The sequence below is a fragment of the Entelurus aequoreus genome, linkage group LG10 (genome assembly GCF_033978785.1).
Source record: "Entelurus aequoreus isolate RoL-2023_Sb linkage group LG10, RoL_Eaeq_v1.1, whole genome shotgun sequence".
Classification (NCBI taxonomy): domain Eukaryota; kingdom Metazoa; phylum Chordata; class Actinopteri; order Syngnathiformes; family Syngnathidae; genus Entelurus; species Entelurus aequoreus.
In genome coordinates this window covers 51870380-51889443 of record NC_084740.1, presented here as the reverse complement: position 1 = coordinate 51889443, position 19064 = coordinate 51870380, and the positions used below count along the sequence as shown (strand labels likewise).

Below are 19064 nucleotides of genomic sequence, written 5' to 3'. Positions count from 1 at the left end.
TTATATGCAAATTTATTTCAAATAAATTGTTAACTGTAATCAATAATGCGACTCTTTGAATTTCTGTAATTTCATAATATATTTTCACGTGGCTTTTTATTTTTAGAAAAAAACATTTTTTTTTCGCTAAGCAATAATTGGTTAATATTTAAAACAAACATGCGTATTTCGCAAGCAAATATTTTTTAGCTTACTTCATTATTAACAACCCTGTCTGCAACTGAAGTGGGTGGATCTTTCCTCTCGATGTCTAAGGCAGTTGTCGATGTAAACAAAAGGATGAAGTCCGTAAGGTTTGCTCACTTTCGGTTAACATCCAAATGTACCAGCTAGTGAAAAGTTTGTTTTCCTTGCTTCAAGTTGTTTCATCTGTTTTTGGCGTTTCGCATGTACTTCCAAAGCCTTGAAACCTCGTGATCCATAGTCAATATTATCATGACACCACGTGCACAAAACCTTTCCGGGACGATCGATTTTCCGAATAAAATCACCGAACAAAGTCGTAACTTTCTTCTTCCCAACAGTATCAGTGATTTCCCTTTCCATCCAGTCCCATCGAAACTTATTTTTGACATGTTTATCAATTTATTTTACTCGTAAAGCGTCCTTTCTCTCGAGAACCGACATCGTTTACATATGGAAAATGGCCGTAATAACCATTATGAATGATGACGTTATTAACGTCATCATTCATAACAGATGTCCTGATTGGTCACAAGGAACATATCGACCAATCAACTACGGCGTAATATAAACTACGTCTCGAATCTTGATTTAGGGTCGGAAAAAAAAACGGAAAAACGGGAGATATTTTTTTTTTCTTTCCCGAGATTAAAAAAGACGGAATTCCGACTTTAGACGGAAAAATCACATGCCTGCATATGTGACTTTTATCTGGTTTGGTTGCACAAGCTGAGACTTTGGTTGCACAAGTTCCTTAAAATTGCCACAAATGTGTCAGGAGGCTATGTTTACTTCCATCCTAACTTTTTGCAAAGTAAACGTTCCTATATACAGCAAAAATGACACTCAAAGGAAAGTTTATTTTTTACTTTTGGCCTGTTTTTTAGTGGTTGTATAATTTAAATGTGGCAAAGACTAAATATCGTATTTTTCAGACTATAAGGCGCACTTAAAATAAATAAATAATGATAAATGGGTTATACTTATATAGCGCTTTTCTACCTTCAAGGTACTCAAAGCGCTTTGACAGTATTTCCACATTCACCCATTCACACACTGATGGCGGGAGCTGCCATGCAAGGCGCTAACCAGCAGCCATCAGGAGCAAGGGTGAAGTGTCTTGCCCAAGGACACAACGGACGTGACTAGGATGGTAGAAGGTGGGGATTGAACCCCAGTAACCAGCAACCGTCCGATTGCTGGCACGGCCACTCTACCAACTTTGCCTTTTATCAAATTCCCTCAAGGACTGCATAAGCATTTCGTTATCTTCATCAGCAGGTCGTCTTTCAATTTGTTTGTTGATCTAAACACCATCACCTAGATGGCGGCAGACATTTTACCATAATCCTTGCTGATGTTCCCCGTGTTAAATTCCTCTGTGAGAAATGTGGTCAAACGAGTGACACCGCTACTTCCCAACACTGCAGTCATGTTGTGTCATTAGGCAAGACACGTCAACCACTTTGCCTCCTGAAAGTTTTGTGCTGGTCATGTTAGTAAGAATTAGCAGCCACATTTTCATCAGTTGTGGCTACAAATGTAGCTTACTATAAGCATTGTATAACTGTGGAGGGAATTCATTATAGAGTCTCACTGTAAAACGCTTTACTTATCTTCAATAAATCCTAATATATTGGGGTTCTATGATGCAAATCCTACTTTTCTCACCTATTGGAATCTGTGTTTTGGATTTGGAATAGCCATAAGTCCCAAAAATAACATTTATAAAATGACATTGCCTTCTTTCAAACTTGCTCCAAACGAGCGGTTTGGAATTTGAGACCTTAGTGACGTATTTTGCCTTAGTTACATCAGAGGATAGCTCCATATATGGTAGAGGTTTACCCAAAGAGCTTTGTGTGAGTCTGCCATTTTTATTTGTAGTCTGTCGTTAAAGTCATTGATTTCCTTATTTTTCTCAGGCCTCTTTTTGTGGGGCAGACTGGTTCTAAAATCATCCGTTGTTGCCTGTAGTTGTGACTTATATCTGTCAGTAGACTCGATGTGGAAGCGATAAAAACTACAACATGGTTGACAGGGTGGAGACGCAGTCGAAAGGGTCCTGCACGAGGGCTGTGGCACATAAATAAGACCGCCCACAAAACAGCGCATTCTAAAGAGACGGTCAGAAAGTGGCTTGAAAATGATCTGTACTACAAAATCTATGCACAATTTGGACCAAAGCACTGCATATGCATTGATGTGAAAATGTCATATACAGTATAAAACATACAGTACATAACCATAGGCATAGCGTCCAACCACACCTTTCATGTAACCAACCACGGTTAAGGTGAAGTAGCTTGTGCAGACAAAACAAATTGTGTTTATACGTGATTAATGTGATCATTTTAGTTATCATCACACAGGTTAAAGTGTTACACTACCGTTCAAAAGTTTGGGGTCACATTGAAAAGTCCTTATTTTTGAAGGAAAAGCACTGTACTTTTCAATGAAAATAACTTTAAACTAGTCTTAACTTTAACGAAATACACTCTATACATTTCTAATGTGGTAAATGACTATTCTAGCTGCAAATGTCTGGTTTTTGGTGCAATATCTACATAGGTGTATAGAGGCCCATTTCCAGCAACTATCACTCCAGTGTTCTAATGGTACAATGTGTTTGCTCATTGGCTCAGAAGGCTAATTGACGATTAGAAAACCCTTGTGCAATCATGTTCACACATCTGAAAACAGTTTAGCTCGTTACAGAAGCTACAAAACTGACCTTACTTTGAGCAGATTGAGTTTCTGGAGCATCACATTTGTGGGGTCAATTAAACGCTCAAAATGGCCAGAAAAAGAGAACTTTCATCTGAAACTCGACAGTCTGTTCTTGTTCTTAGAAATGAAGGCTATTCCACAAAATTGTTTGGGTGACCCCAAACTTTTGAACAGTAGTGTACATTTGACAACCATACAAAATATTTGAATGTTCATGTCCAACCTTGCAGTGATGAGGTTGCTCTGGGAAGTGGGACTTGTTGAATCATGTAAAAGAGCGGAGCCTGTAGATCCATTTAGGCCAAAAGAAATAGAACTTCCCACGGAGGTTCGACTCCCGCGATGTATCACATTGTTCCTCTGGTTAGCTGGCTTCACTGTCACAATAAGATTGTGGCTGTTGGCCACCATCATGTCTGTTACCTAAAATTAAACAGAGAGAAAGTTGTCAGGTGTTTAATAGTATTAAACACCATGGTTTAATAGTATTGTTGATTTTATGTCTATCCTTCCAGTCAGGGGTTTATTTCTTTTGTTTCTATCTGCAGTTAATCACAATGCTATCACGTTAGCTCCGTAGCTAAAGTGCTTCGCTGATGTAATGTCGTGGAGCTAAAAGTCACTGTGAATGTCCATTTCGCGTTCTCGACTATCATTTTCAAGAGGATATAGTATCCAAGGTGGTTTAAAATACAAATCCGTGATCCACAATAGAAAAAGGAGAAAGTGTGGAATCCAATGAGCCCTTGTACCTAAGTTACGGTCAGAGCGAAAAAAATACGTCCTGCACTGCACTCTAGTCCTTCACTCTCACGTACCTCATCCACAAATCTTTCATCCTCTCTCAAATTAATGGGGTAATCGTCGCTTTCTCGGTTCCGCATCGCTCTCGCTGCTGGTGTAAACAATGGGGAAATGTGAGGAGCCCTTCAACCTGCGACGTCACGCTACTTCCGGTACAAGCAAGGCTCTTATCAGCGACCAAAAGTTGGGAACTTTATCGTCGATGTTCTCTACTAAATCCTTTCAGCAAAAATATGGCAATATCGCGAAATGATCAAGTATGACACATAGAATGGATCTGCTATCCCCGTTTAAATAAAAAAAAAATCATTTCAGTAGGCCTTTAAAGACACTCTACTGAAAATGTTTGTTGTTATTTGCGTTTTACTTGGAACACGGTTTTCACTTTTTGTAGTAATAACTATGATTAGTTTATTGATTAAATGTAAGTGTGTTTGTTGTCAACATTCCTCCCACTTCATCTTACACATTTTTACTAAGTCATCTTTGACAATACTACAATGATGTCATGCTGTTGCAGGAAAGAGTACCACTCGGCCAGGAACGACCAATGTCACCATCCATCCATCCATTTTGCTACCGCTTGTCCCGTCCGGGGCTGCGGGGGTGCTGGAGTCTATCTCAGCTGCACACGGGCGGAAGGCGGGGTACACCCTGGACAAGTCACCACCTCATCGCAGGCAGTGACGAAATTTGGTGATCAAAAGCTTACAACAATTTGCTACAGTAGATGCTCTTCGGTAGGTGAATGTTCAATTGGAGTCAGAGAAAAGTTGCATGTTTCCTTCAACCTAAGTCATATTATACCGGTGAAACTCTATCCATATATTTTCTACCGCTTGTCCCTGTCGGGGTGGCTGGAGCCTATCCCAGCTACATTCATTATTTTCTGTTTTACTAGCATTGATATTGACGTTTCCACTAAGTGGATGACATCAAAATAACATTCTAGACAGGTTAATGCTATTACCTGTCTTCAACTCCATTCCAGTATGTGGGTGTTTCAAAATTCTGGATGTCAGTGAAGGCTACTTCTAACATTAGTACATGCATTTTAGTTTTTTTTAATATCTAAAGAACCATCACAACCTTGCATGCCGCCATTTTACATTGCTAGGCTTTATTGACATTAGGAGACTAAAGTGTGTTACAGACTAGTAGAACGTCAAATAAAATACAAAGCTCAAAATAGTGTGTAAATGTTGTTATTAGGGCTGTGATTCTTTGGGTCTCCCACGATTCGATTCAATATTGATTCTTGGGGTCACGATTCGATTCAAAATCGATTTGTTTCGATTCAACGCGATTCTCGATTCAAAAAGGATATTTTCCCGTTTCAAAACAATTCTCTATTCAATCAATACATAGATTTCAGCGGGATCTACCCCAGTCTGCTGACATGCAAGCAGAGTAGTAGATTTTTGTAAAAAGCTTTTATAATTGTAAAGGACAATGTTTTATCAACTGATTGCAATAATGTCAATTTGTTTGAACTATTAAATGAACCAAAAACATGACTTATTTTATCTTTGTGAAAATATTGGACACAGTGTGTTGTCAAGCTTATGAGATGCGATGCAAGTGTAAGCCACTGTGACACTATTGTTATTTTTTTTATTTTTATAAATGTCTAATAATGTCAATGAGGGATTTTTAATCACTGCTATGTTGAAATTGTAACTAATATTGATACTGTTGTTGATAATATTCATTTTTGTTTCACTACTTTTGATTTGTTCTGTGTCGTGTTTGTGTCTCCTCTCAATTGCTCTGTTTATTGCAGTTCTGACTGTTGCTGGGTTGGGTTTGGTTTTGGAATTGGATTGCATTGTTATGGTATTGCTGTGTATTGTTTTGTAGGATTGATTAATTTAAAAAAAATACAAAAAATACAAAATAAAATAAAATTAAAAATTAAAAATAAATAAATAAATAAATAAATGAATACATTTAAAAAAATCAATTTTTTAAAAATGAGAATCGATTCTGAATCGCACAACGTGAGAATCGCGATTCGAATTCGAATCGATTTTTTCCCACACCCCTAGTTGTTATGGTCAAATATTCTCTCCCCTTCAGTGATGCCAACTAGTGTGGTGTTACATGCATCTTGAGAAAGTCTACAAACCACTGAAGTAGGGTGTAACACATGAAGCTAAAAAGACGATCACTTGGAAGATTATTTGTTGGGAATATTAAAAAGTACAGTACATGTTGAGGTGCCTAGAGCTATGCAATCTAAAGAACAATGTGCTGTTACCTGATCCAATGATTTTCCTGTAACATCGATGCCATTGACCTCGAGGATTTCATCATTAAGTCCCAGGAGGCCTGTGCTCTCTGCAAGACCACCACGCACCAGGCGAGATATGAACACTCCTGGAACCTAGAGCAAGAAAGAATTAAAAAACAGTCCAATGGAACATCACTTTTTATTGTATGATACTGCAAGTACAGTTAGAGTCATTAGTTCAGGCTGCAGAGTCAGGTGTCATTGATAGCTTTAAGGCCACCTGGAGAACATCTGAAGGGGAATTTTGCATAACATGCAGCACAGTCTGGTCCGAAAAACTATAGTCACATGCTGGGCTGTCATTATATATATATATATATATATATATATATATATATATATATATATATATATATATATATATATATATATATATATACATATATATATATATATATATATATATATATATATATATATATATATATATATATATATATATATATATATAAATATATAGGTATCAATCCGATACCAAATAGTTACAGGATCATACATTGGTCATATTCAAAGTCCTTATGTGTCCAGGGACATATTTTCTGAGTTTATAAACATAATAAAAAAAAGGAAAAAAGATTTTGTGACGATAAAAAATATCGATGTAATCACAGTAGTATCGACTAGATACGCTATTGTACTTGGTATTATTACAGTGGATGTCAGGTGTAGATCCACCCATGGCATAATCTCCAATCTTCTTTAAATAAAAACATTTAGCTATGCTCATTTTTTCAAAAGCTCTGGTTTAAAAGGACATGTAAAAACGTCAACAGCAACATGAAAAGAATTGACCTTTAACAATGGTGTTTTTATAGGTAAAACGTTATTATAGCGCATACACACAAAGAAGCAAGAACACCTGCTTCATAATGCTGTGTGACAGGCTGTGTTCTTAAAATTAGTCATTAATTATGATTACTTGTTACTTTACCAAAAATGTCATTGAATTACTAACATAATTACTATTTAATAAATGTAATTAATTACTCGGGGAAAATAATGTGTTACTTTAAAAAAAAAATCTTCCAATATCAGGCATAATGCAGTTGAGATAAGTGTCATGAGAGCATCGTGTGCGAGTGCCTTTCAAAAGGCAGTGCCTGTTGCCTAGTGACGCAATAATAATAGATGTTATTTGTATTACATTTTAATAACAAGGCTCAAAGTGCTACAGAGTAAAAACATCATAAAAACATTAAAAGAAGAGAGTAACCTCACCCATTTTATTTGTTTTTCATTCCATTTAATGGCCTACTGAAACCCACTACTACCGACCACGCAGTCTGATATATCAATGATGAAATCTTAACATTGCAACACATGCCAATTCGGCCGGGTTAACTTATAAAGTGCAATTTTAAATTTCCCGGGGAACTTCCGGTTGAAAACGTCTATGTATGATGACGTATGCGTGTGACGTCAATGGTTGAAACGGAAGTATTCGGACACATTGTATCACAATACAAACAGCTCTGTTTTCATCGCAAAATTCCACAGTATTCTGGACATCTGTGTTGGTGAATCTTTTGCAATTTGTTTAATGAACAATGGAGACTGCAAAGAAGAAAGCTGTAGGTGGGATCGGTGTATTAGCGGCTGGCTGCAGCAACACAACCAGGAGGACTTTGAGTTGGATAGCAGACGCGCTTCCGACGCTAGCCGCCGACCGCATCGATGATCGGGTGAAGTCCTTCGTCGCGCTGTTGATCGCTGGAACGCAGGTGAGCATGGGTGTTGATGAGCAGATGAGGACTGGCGTAGGTGGAGCGCTAATGTTTTTATCATAGCTCTGTCGAGGTCCCGTAGCTAAGTTAGCTTCAATGGCGTCGTTAGCAACAGCATTGCTAGGCTTTGCCAGGCGGCACAGCATTAACCGTGTGGTTACACGTCCAGTGTTTGGTTTGGTGTCTCCTGATAGTAGTATTGTTGATCTTCTGTCTATCCTTCCAGTCAGGGGCTTATTTCTTTTGTTTCTATCTGCATTTCAGGGGCTTATTTCATTTGTTTCTATCTGCATTTAAGCACGATGCTATCACGTTAGCTCCGTAGCTAAAGTGCTTCACCGATGTATTGTCGTGGAGATAAAAGTCACTGTGAATGACTCTCATTTTCAAGAGGATATAGTATCCGAGGTGGTTTAAAATACAAATCCGTGATCCACAATAGAAAAAGGAGAAAGTGTGGAATCCAATGAGCCCTTTTACCTAAGTTACGGTCAGAGCGAAAAAAGATACGTCCTGCACTGCAATCGAGTCCTTCACTCTCACGTTCCTCATCCACGAATCTTTCATCCTCGCTCAAATTAATGGGGTAATCGTCGCTTTCTCGGTACGAATCGCTCTCGCTGCTGGTGTAAACAATGGGGAAATGTGAGGAGCCCTTCAACCTGTGACGTCACGCTACTTCCGGTACAGGCAAGGCTTTTTTTATTAGCGACCAAAAGTTGCAAACTTTATCGTCGATGTTCTCTACTAAATCCTTTCAGCAAAAATATGGCAATATCGCGAAATGATCAAGTATGACACATAGAATGGATCTGCTATCCCCGTTTAAATAAATAAAAATCATTTCAGTAGGCCTTTAATACCTTTTACACTTATTTTACCGCCATAGAGTGTGCTTTTGTGTCAAAGAAAATGTAATAAAATCCTCACATTTATTGGTGCAATACGTCTTTGGACAATTTTGACAAGTATTTTAGATAAAGGCATAACAATTGTGTAAATGTATCAATAAGTGCTTTAGGTACATTATGCTTCTGTAAGGTACTATTTTGAGACATTTATTTTGTTAGCGCAGTCTGACTGGATGTGGCGCACTATGCTATTATTGTGAAGGGGAGGAAGTGTGCGGTTGTTCTCAGCTTGACCAGTAAGGAAACAATTTGAGGCTGTCTTACTACTATTGAGGACACCAATGTCATGTCCTCTCTATTTAATTTTTTTTTAAGTGAAAAAAAATGAAGATATGCCTGACTGCAAATCAGGGCCGGCTGTACGTAGGGGCAAGAGGGGGCAGAGCCCCCTCAAATAAAATGTTTGAAGTTGAGAATGTACATTTTAATATACCCACAAAATGTATATAGGAGAAATCCGCTGAAAAAGGGATACGTTACAACACTCCTATGATGTCATCTTCCCTCTTTTCTGTCCACTACCTGTCCGCCCACACAGAGACACCCCCCAGCCCTCAGTAAACCTGTGTTGATGAAAAAAAACAAGACTAAAAGTTATCAAACAAAATCCAATTATATTTCATTTTGTCTTGTAAATGGGTGGGAAAAGTTTGGGAATGCCGTACAGGCCAAAAGTTTGGACACACCTTCTCATTTCAATGCGTTTTCTTTATTTTCATGACTATTTACATTGTAGATTGTCACTGAAGGCATCAAAACTATGACACCTGTGAAGTGAAAAGCATTTCAGTTGATTACCTCTTGAAGCTCATGGAGATAATGCCAAGAGTGTGCAAAGCAGTAATCAGAGCAAAGGGTGGCTATTTTGAAGAAAGTAGAATATAAAACATGTTTTCAGTTATTTCACCTTTTTTTGTTAAGTACATAACTCCACATGTGTTCATTCATATTTTTGATGTGACAATCTACAATGTAAATAGTCATGCAAATAAAGAAAAGGCACTGAATGAGAAGGTGTGTCCAAACTTTTGGCCTGTACTGTATACCCAATCACAGTTATTTAACAGTGTACAATATGAGAGGGAGGGAGGTGGGCCAATCAGATGCTTTTCCTTCTTAGATGAGGACATTGAATTTCTCACAGATAGCCGGAGTGCCAAAACAAAAGTGTGGCTTTAACATGTTTGATCTACATATTAATATGAGGGAACTCTCCTGAAGGAATCAATAAAGTACTATCTATCTAATATGTGAACACCTGAGAGCAACTTATTTTTGACGCTATTTAACGCTAACATCAGGCGAGCCATCGATCAGGACATGGACACAACTGTAAGTTAAAACTATGCATATTTTCTGCATGGTGTTCTGTCAAAATGAGCTGTTTCGTGGAAAAGACCTACCAGTTGCCATTCCTGTTTAAACGGTAATGAAAACAAATATGTAGACTACCATTATTTGTATCAATGTGGACTTCCTCAAGCTGCACGTGTCTACATGCTTACTGGTCAGACAACACAATGACATTAATAGAATTGAAAAGAACGGGGGGAATTGATGACTACTGGTTCATTACTTGGTACAGTAAAACATTACTGTGGCTAGAGTGTAGGCTGTGCTGTTAAGTTTCTATGTCTATGAGAATGAGTGTAGTATTTTGAGGCATAATGCAGCTGACCTGATGATAAACTAGTTGGAGAAGAAGGTTTTTGTTTTATTCATATAACTATAAATGTTGTGATGGTTGATAAAATGTGGATGAAGGATACTTTATTTTATTGACAGTATTTTTTTTTATTGTTTAGTTTCCCCCCTTAGAGATTGCCACCTTATTGTGTTTAAGAGATTGCAGAAGGAGCTTAGTTTTCAGGTGGGACACCCAAGTTGTACAGGTGTGAAAGTACAGGTGTGAAAGTAGAGGCCTGACAAAGTGCAATCCTCTTCTCTAGGTTGGAGTTGGACACACAGGGCCTGATTTACTAAATGTTTGCAAGGAATAAAACGTGTGCAAACCTGATAGCACACGCAAAGCTGATCTACTAAACATGTGCAAAGTGGACAGAATAAGGTTTGCCATCCGTTTTGTGTTCCTGTCTCTCATTAATATGCAAAATATATGCTGATCAGCAAAACACTGGGGGGATGCAAATATAATTATTTATCACGAGCAATGCGACCCCGAAGGGAATAAGCGGTAGAAAATGTGTATGTATATATATATATATATATATATATATATATATATATATATATATATATATATATATATATATATATATATATATATATATATATATATATATATATATATATATATATACATACTACCGTTCAAAAGTTTGGGGTCACATTGAAATGTCCTTATTTTTGAAGGAAAAGCACTGTACTTTTCAATGAAGATAACTTTAAACTAGTCTTAACTTTAAAGAAATACACTCTATACATTGCTAATGTGGTAAATGACTATTCTAGCTGCAAATGTCTGGTTTTTGGTGCAATATCTACATAGGTGTATAGAGGCCCATTTCCAGAAACTATCACTCCAGTGTTCTAATGGTACAATGTGTTTGCTCATTGGCTCAGAAGGCTAATTGATGATTAGAAAACCCTTGTGCAATCATGTTCACACATCTGAAAACAGTTTAGCTCGTTACAGAAGCTACAAAACTGACCTTCCTTTGAGCAGATTGAGTTTCTGGAGCATCACATTTGTGGGGTCAATTAAACGCTCAAAATGGCCAGAAAAAGAGAACTTTCCTCTGAAACTCAACAGTCTATTCTTGTTCTTAGAAATGAAGGCTATTCCACAAAATTGTTTGGGTGACCCCAAACTTTTGAACGGTAGTGTATATATATACACACACGCACGCACGCACGCACGCACGCACGCACGCACACACACACACACGCACACACACACACACACAGGTATATATACACCGTAAAACCAAAATGTGTTTATACTTCTAATTCAAACTTTGCAGGCTCTCCCGCACTCTGCAAGGGATCATTGGAGATGTAGTTTACTTTTTTGAAACCAGCCCACTTTATAGCTTCAGAAAAAATATATATACTGATAGGAGTACTTCAAGTTCTCCTTTGACTCTGTCACATGCCACAGCATTATTGCTAACATTTTGAAATCCAAATACAGCAACATTTACAATACAGTTACATCCCATAGTCGTTATAGATGGGCACCAAAACCCTGTCACATAACGACATTGGTACCAGCAGAACAGGTGGTACCCAAACCGAAAAAAGAAGAAGCTATCTGTGTTTAATTCCGGTGCTAAATGAAAGCAGTCGCAGCAACCTGCTTGGCAATAACATTGTGCAATTAACTAATGTAGCATTCCAACAGATGCAAAGAGTTTGACACTCTTTTTAAACTTGTTACTGAACATAATACCTGAACAGCAGGCTAGCTGTTAGCCACAAAACATCACACTTCCTCATTATCAATCAATCAATCAATGTTTATTTATATAGCCCTAAATCACAAGTGTCTCAAAGGGCTGCACAAGCCACAACGACATCCTCGGTACAGAGCCCACATAAGGGCAAGGAAAAACTCACAACCCAGTGGGACGTCGATGTGAAAGACTATGAGAAACCTTGGAGAGGACCGCATATGTGGGTTCCCCCCCTCCCTATAAGGGAGACCGGATGCAATGGACGTCGAGTGGGTCTGACATAATATTGTGAAAGTCCAGTCCATAGTGGATCTAACATAATAGTGTGAGAGTTCAGTCCATAGTGGATCTAACATAATAGTGACAGTCCAGTCCATAGTGGATCTAACATAATAGTGAGAGTCCAGTCCATAGTGGATCTAACATAATAGTGTGAGAGTTCAGTCCATAGTGGATCTAACATAATAGTGAGAGTCCAGTCCATAGTGGATCTAACATAATAGTGAGAGTCCAGTCCATAGTGGATCTAGCATAATAGTGACAGTCCAGTCCATAGTGGATCTAACATAATAGTGACAGTCCAGTCCATAGTGGATCTAACATAATAGTGAGAGTCCAGTCCATAGTGGATCTAACATAATAGTGTGAGAGTTCAGTCCATAGTGGATCTAACATAATAGTGAGAGTCCAGTCCGTAGTGGATCTAACATAATAGTGAGAGTCCAGTCCATAGTGGATCTAGCATAATAGTGACAGTCCAGTCCATAGTGGATCTAACATAATAGTGACAGTCCAGTCCATAGTGGATCTAACATAATAGTGAGAGTCCAGTCCATAGTGGATCTAACATAACAGTGAGAGTCCAGTCCATAGTGGATCTAACATAATAGTGAGAGTCCAGTCCATAGTGGATCAAACATAATAGTGAGAGTCCAGTCCATGGTGGATCTAACATAATATTGTGAAAGTCCAATCCATAGTGGATCTAACATAATATTGTGAAAGGCCAGTCCATATTGAATCTAACATAATAGTGTGAGAGTCCAGTCCATAGTGGATCTAACATAATATTGTAAAAGTCCAGTCCATAGTGGATCTAACATAATAGTGTGAGAGTCCAGTCCATAGTGGATCTAACATAATAGTGAGAGTCCAGTCCATAGTGGATCTAACATAATAGTGTGAGTCCAGTCCATAGTGGATCTAACATCATAGTGTGAGAGTCCACTCCATAGTGGATCTAACATAATAGTGAGAGTCCAGTCCATAGTGGATCTAACATAATAGTGAGAGTCCAGTCCATAGTGGATCTAACATAATAGTGTGAGAGTCCAGTCCATAGTGGATCTAACATAATAGTGAGAGTCCAGTCCATAGTGGATCTAACATAATAGCGAGAGTCCAGTCCATAGTGGATCTAACATAATAGTGTGAGAGTCCAGTCCGTAGTGGATCTAACATAATAGTGAGAGTCCAGTCCATAGTGGATCTAACATAATAGTGAGAGTCCAGTCCATAGTGGATCTAACATAATTGGGAGAGTCCAGTCCATAGTGGATCTAACATAATAGTGAGAGTCCAGTCCATAGTGGATCTAACATAATAGTGAGAGTCCAGTCCATAGTGGATCTAACAGAATCAATAAAGTACTATCTAATAGTGTGAGAGTTCAGTCCATAGTGGATCTAACATAATAGTGTGAGAGTCCAGTCCATAGTGGATCTAACATAATATTGTGAAAGTCCAGTCCGTAGTGGATCTAACATAATAGTGAGAGTCCAGTCCATAGTGGATCTAACATAATAGTGTGAAAGTCCAGTCCATAGTGGATCTAACATAATAGTGAAAGTCCAGTCCATAGTGGATCTAACATAATAGTGAGAGTCCAGTCCATAGTGGATCTAACATAATAGTGAGAGTCCAGTCCATAGTGGATCTAACATAATAGTGTGAGAGTCCAGTCCATAGTGGATCTAACATAATAGTGAGAGTCCAGTCCATAGTGGATCTAACATAATAGTGAGAGTCCAGTCCAAAGTGGATCTAACATAATATTGTGAAAGTCCAGTCCATAGTGGATCTAACATAATAGTGTGAGAGTCCAGTCCATAGTGGATCTAACATAATATTGTGAAAGTCCAGTCCATAGTGGATCTAACATAATAGTGTGAGAGTCCAGTCCATAGTGGATCTAACATAATAGTGAGAGTCCAGTCCATAGTGGATCTAATATAATAGTGAGAGTCCAGTCCATAGTGGATCTAACATAATAGTGTGAGAGTCCAGTCCATAGTGGATCTAACATAATAGTGTGAGAGTCCAGTCCATAGTGGATCTAACATAATATTGTGAAAGTCCAGTCCGTAGTGGATCTAACATAATAGTGAGAGTCCAGTCCTTAGTGGATCTAACATAATAGTGTGAAAATCCAGTCCACAGTGGATCTAACATAGTAGTGAGAGTCCAGTCCATAGTGGATCTAACATAATAGTGAGAGTCCAGTCCATAGTGGATCTAACATAATAGTGTGAGAGTCCAGTCCATAGTGGATCTAACATAATAGTGTGAGTCCAGTCCATAGTGGATCTAACATAATAGTGTGAGATTCCAGTCCATAGTGGATCTAACATAATAGTGTGAGAGTCCAGTCCATAGTGGATCTAACATAATAGTGAGAGTCCAGTCCATAGTGGATCTAACATAATAGTGAGAGTCCAGTCCATAGTGGATCTAACATAATAGTGTGAGAGTCCAGTCCATAGTGGATCTAACATAATATTGTGAAAGTCCAGTCCATAGTGGATCTAACATAATAGTGAGAGTCCAGTCCATAGTGGATCTAACATAATAGTGTGAGAGTCCAGTCCATAGTGGATCTAACATAATATTGTGAAAGTCCAGTCCATTGTGGATCTAACATAATAGTGAGAGTCCAGTCCATAGTGGATCTAACATAATAGTGTGAGAGTCCAGTCCATAGTGGATCTAACATAATATTGTGAAAGTCCAGTCCATAGTGGATCTAACATAATATTGTGAAAGTCCAGTCCATAGTGGATCTAACATAATAGTGTGAGAGTCCAGTCCATAGTGGATCTAACATAATATTGTGAAAGTCCAGTCCATAGTGGATCTAACATAATAGTGAGAGTCCAGTCCATAGTGGATCTAACATAATAGTGTGAGAGTCCAGTCCATAGTGGATCTAACATAATAGTGTGAACGTCCAGTCCATAGTGGATCTAACATAATAGTGAGAGTCCAGTCCATAGTGGATCTAACATAATAGTGAGAGTCCAGTCCATAGTGGATCTAACATAATATTGTGAGAGTCCAGTCCATAGTGGATTTAACATAATAGTGAGAGTCCAGTCCATAGTGGGGCCAGTAGGAGACCATCTCGAGGGGAGACGGGTCACCAGCACAGAGATGTCCCCAACCGATGCACAGGCGAGCGATCCACCCCAATGACAGTTACGGTGAGCGATATTGTGTTATTGAACGCCCGAATTGATGAGCATCAATATTACGAAAGTCGCTTTTAGCACATTCTCTGTAAAAAGCAAGTTACAATCAAACATCTGGTACAACATTTACAATACTTTGTAGGACTCAACAAAAGGCAAGACTGGCACATTTAACTAATGGCAAAGACTACTTCCTGAATATGGCAACACACCTTAGCCTATACGCCACGGCCATCTATTAATTGGAACTGCAAAGTGTCCTATGTAAAACTTGCAAATGACACCCAAAATGGTTATTCAACGTACAATGTTAATATAAAATGATGAATCTTACCTTTTCGACACCTTGTGGCGTCACTCGCACGCTGACCCCGTCTCGGATATAGAAGCCCAGTGGTTTATGGGTGCCATGCTTGTGGAGCCGCACGCGCCGATGTGTCTCAGGTAAGATATCCACGTCAATGATTGATGAAATTTGACGGAAGTTCTGTGGTAGGCTAATCATGCGACCAAGTTTGTTCTTTGAGTGGATGGACAATGAGCCATTGGTACGGAGTACTGACAGACCTAAGCCTTTTTTACGCCTCTGGAGGGGGTTGTCTGGAAAAGGTGCAGGCTCATCCTCTTGAAAACAAATCAGAGAGAGGAAGAGGGGGGAAAAGTCAGTAGTTGTTAGTGTGCCGTGAGAGAGCGTCAGGATTGGTTGTCAGACTCATATCTCGCCAGCGACGGGCGCAGTTTCCCAAATAAAAGGTATGGACATTTACAGAATTGGGATTAGCATTACCTACGTTGTCTTCTCTCGAGCTAGACAGATAAACTTGAATTTAAAGGACTTTTTGAGGTTGATGTAAAATTGTAAATATTTAGCTCCTAAGTATTTGTCTTCTAGGCTTTTACACAATGACTTTATCACAACACAATCGTTACCCTTAAAGGCCTACTGAAACCCACTACTACCGACCACGCAGTCTGATAGTTTATATATCAATGATGAAATCTTAACATTGCAACACATGCCAATACGGCCGGGTTAACTTATAAAGTGCAATTTTAAATTTCCCGCTAAACTTCCGGTTGAAAACATCTATGTATGATGACGTATGCGCGTGACGTCAATCGTTGAATTGGAAGTATTCGGACACATTGAATCCAATACAAAAAGCTCTGTTTTCATCGCAAAATTCCACAGTATTCTGGACATCTGTGTTGGTGAATCTTTTGCAATTTGTTTAATGAACAATGAAGACTGCAAAGAAGAAAGCTTTAGGTGGGATCGGTGTATTAGCGGCTGGCTGCAGCAACACAACCAGGAGGACTTTGACTTGGATAGCAGACGCGCTATCCGACGCTAGCCGCCGACCGCATCTATGATCGGGTGAAGTTCTTCGTCGCTCCGTCGATCACTGGAACGCAGGTGAGCACGGGTGTTGATGAGCAGATGAGGGCTGGCTGGCGTAGGTGGAGAGCTAATGTTTTTAGCATAGCTCTGTGAGGTCCCGTTGCTAAGTTAGCTTCAATGGCGTCGTTAGCAACAGCATTGTTAAGCTTCGCCAGGCTGGAAAGCATTAACCGTGTAGTTACAGGTCCATGGTTTAATAGTATTGTTGATTTTCTGTCTATCCTTCCAGTCAGGGGTTTATTTCTTTTGTTCCTATCTGCAGTTAAGCCTGATGCTATCACGCTAGCTCCGTAGCTAAAGTGCTTCGCCGATGTATTGTCGTGGAGATAAAAGTCACTGTGAATGTTCATTTCGCGTTCTCGACTCTCATTTTCAAGAGGATATAGTATCCGAGGTGGTTTAAAATACAAATCCGTGATCCACAGTAGAAAAAGGAGAGAGTGTGGAATCCAATGAGGCAGCTTGTACTTAAGTTATGGTCAGAGCGAAAAAAGATGCGTCCTGCACTGCACTCTAGTCCTTCACTCTCACGTTCCTCATCCACGAATCTTTCATCCTGGCTCAAATTAATGGGGTAATCGTCACTTTCTCGGTCCGAATCGCTCTCGCTGCTGGTGTAAACAATGGGGAAATGTGAGGAGCCCTTCAACCTGTGACGTCACGCTACTTCCGGTACAGGCAAGGCTTTTTTTTATCAGCGACCAAAAGTTGCGAACTTTATCGTCGATGTTCTCTACTAAATCCTTTCAGCAAAAATATGCCAATATTGCGAAATGATCAAGTATGACACATAGAATGGATCTGCTATCCCCGTTTAAATTTAAAAAAATAATTTCAGTAGGCCTTTAAAAGGGGAACTGCATTTTTTTGCATCTAAGTATTAAATAATTGCGATTAAAAGTCTGCTTACAATGAAGCATATGGGTGCTGCTCTATTTCACCTATAGAGCCCTTAAAAAACATCCAAACACCTCCATTGAGTTTTTTTTTATACATGAAGTATATATGTAATGTAGTCTATCCATTTTCTACTGCTTGTCTCTTTCGGGGTCGCTGGGGCCTATCTCAGCTGCATTCGGGCGGAAGGCGGCGTACACCCTGGACAAGTGGCCACCTCATCACAGGGCCAACACAGATAGACAGACAACATTCACACACTAGGGACCATTTAGTGTTGCCAATCAACCTATCCCCAGGTGCATGTCTTTGGAGGTGGGAGGGGTCTATCCCCAGGTGCATGTCTTTGGAGGTGGGAGGGGCCTATCCCCAGGTGCATGTTTTTGGAGGTGGGAGGGGCCCATCCCCAGGTGCATGTCTTTTTTTTTTATTTTATTTTTATTTTTTTTATTTCAAACAACATTTAAAAAAAAACACAAGATACACTTACCATTAGTGCATCAACCCAAGAAAACCCTCCCTCCCCCATTCACACTCATCCACACTCATTTACACAAAAGGAGCTGTCTCTTTCTGTTATTAAAAAAAACAACAACTTCTGGTTCCTACAGTATAGAACAATACAGTCTGCAAGGGACACAGTCATTCGAGCACACATGATTGTGTGTGGTGCTGGTCCACTAACATTTTCACTAATCACTATTTTTTATGTAATTGTTTTTAAATTTGTTTTACTTTCAAACAAAACAAACAAAGGACCTTAACTTCACCAGACCGGATTGTCAATAAAATCAGATTGTTCAAAAGGGTTCTTAAAACCAGGTCCAGTTCAGATTACGTCCAGATCGGGCTCAGCAACACACACCTTCACCCATGTACACCAAAAACCAGGGATCACAACAGGTTGCATACAATCCACAAACAAAAATACATTTTCAAATTAAGCACCCATGTACAGTCCACATCACATCCAAGTCGAAGTCAGCAACACATACCTTCATTTATGTACACTTAAAATAGGGAATACAACAACAGATTGCATATCATATATAAACAAAATTACATTTTCAAAATAAGCCTTTGAGGACTTCCCATCTTTTTTTATGTTTTTTGGCATCATTATCGTTTTCAACCATATAATTTTCTAAAGTTAAAAAATACTGAATAAATGTTTTAAAGAAAGAAATACTAAGTGAATATCTGTTTTTTGCCTTAAAAATAAACCTTTTACCGAGTA

General features: G+C 38.9%; 1 protein-coding gene across 2 annotated transcripts in view; it reads right to left on the bottom strand.

The window, feature by feature from the left end:
- LOC133658773 (partitioning defective 6 homolog alpha-like) overlaps positions 1-19064 on the bottom strand; it is a 43246-nt gene that overhangs the window by 4444 nt on the left and 19738 nt on the right. For both annotated transcript variants that reach the window (XM_062061157.1, XM_062061158.1), the window contains exons 3-5: positions 15863-16152; positions 5978-6103; positions 3137-3336 (exon numbers count right to left, since the gene is read on the bottom strand). In XM_062061157.1, the coding sequence (XP_061917141.1) occupies positions 3137-3336; positions 5978-6103; positions 15863-16152 (616 nt within the window). The remainder of the gene's footprint in view (positions 1-3136; positions 3337-5977; positions 6104-15862; positions 16153-19064) is intronic.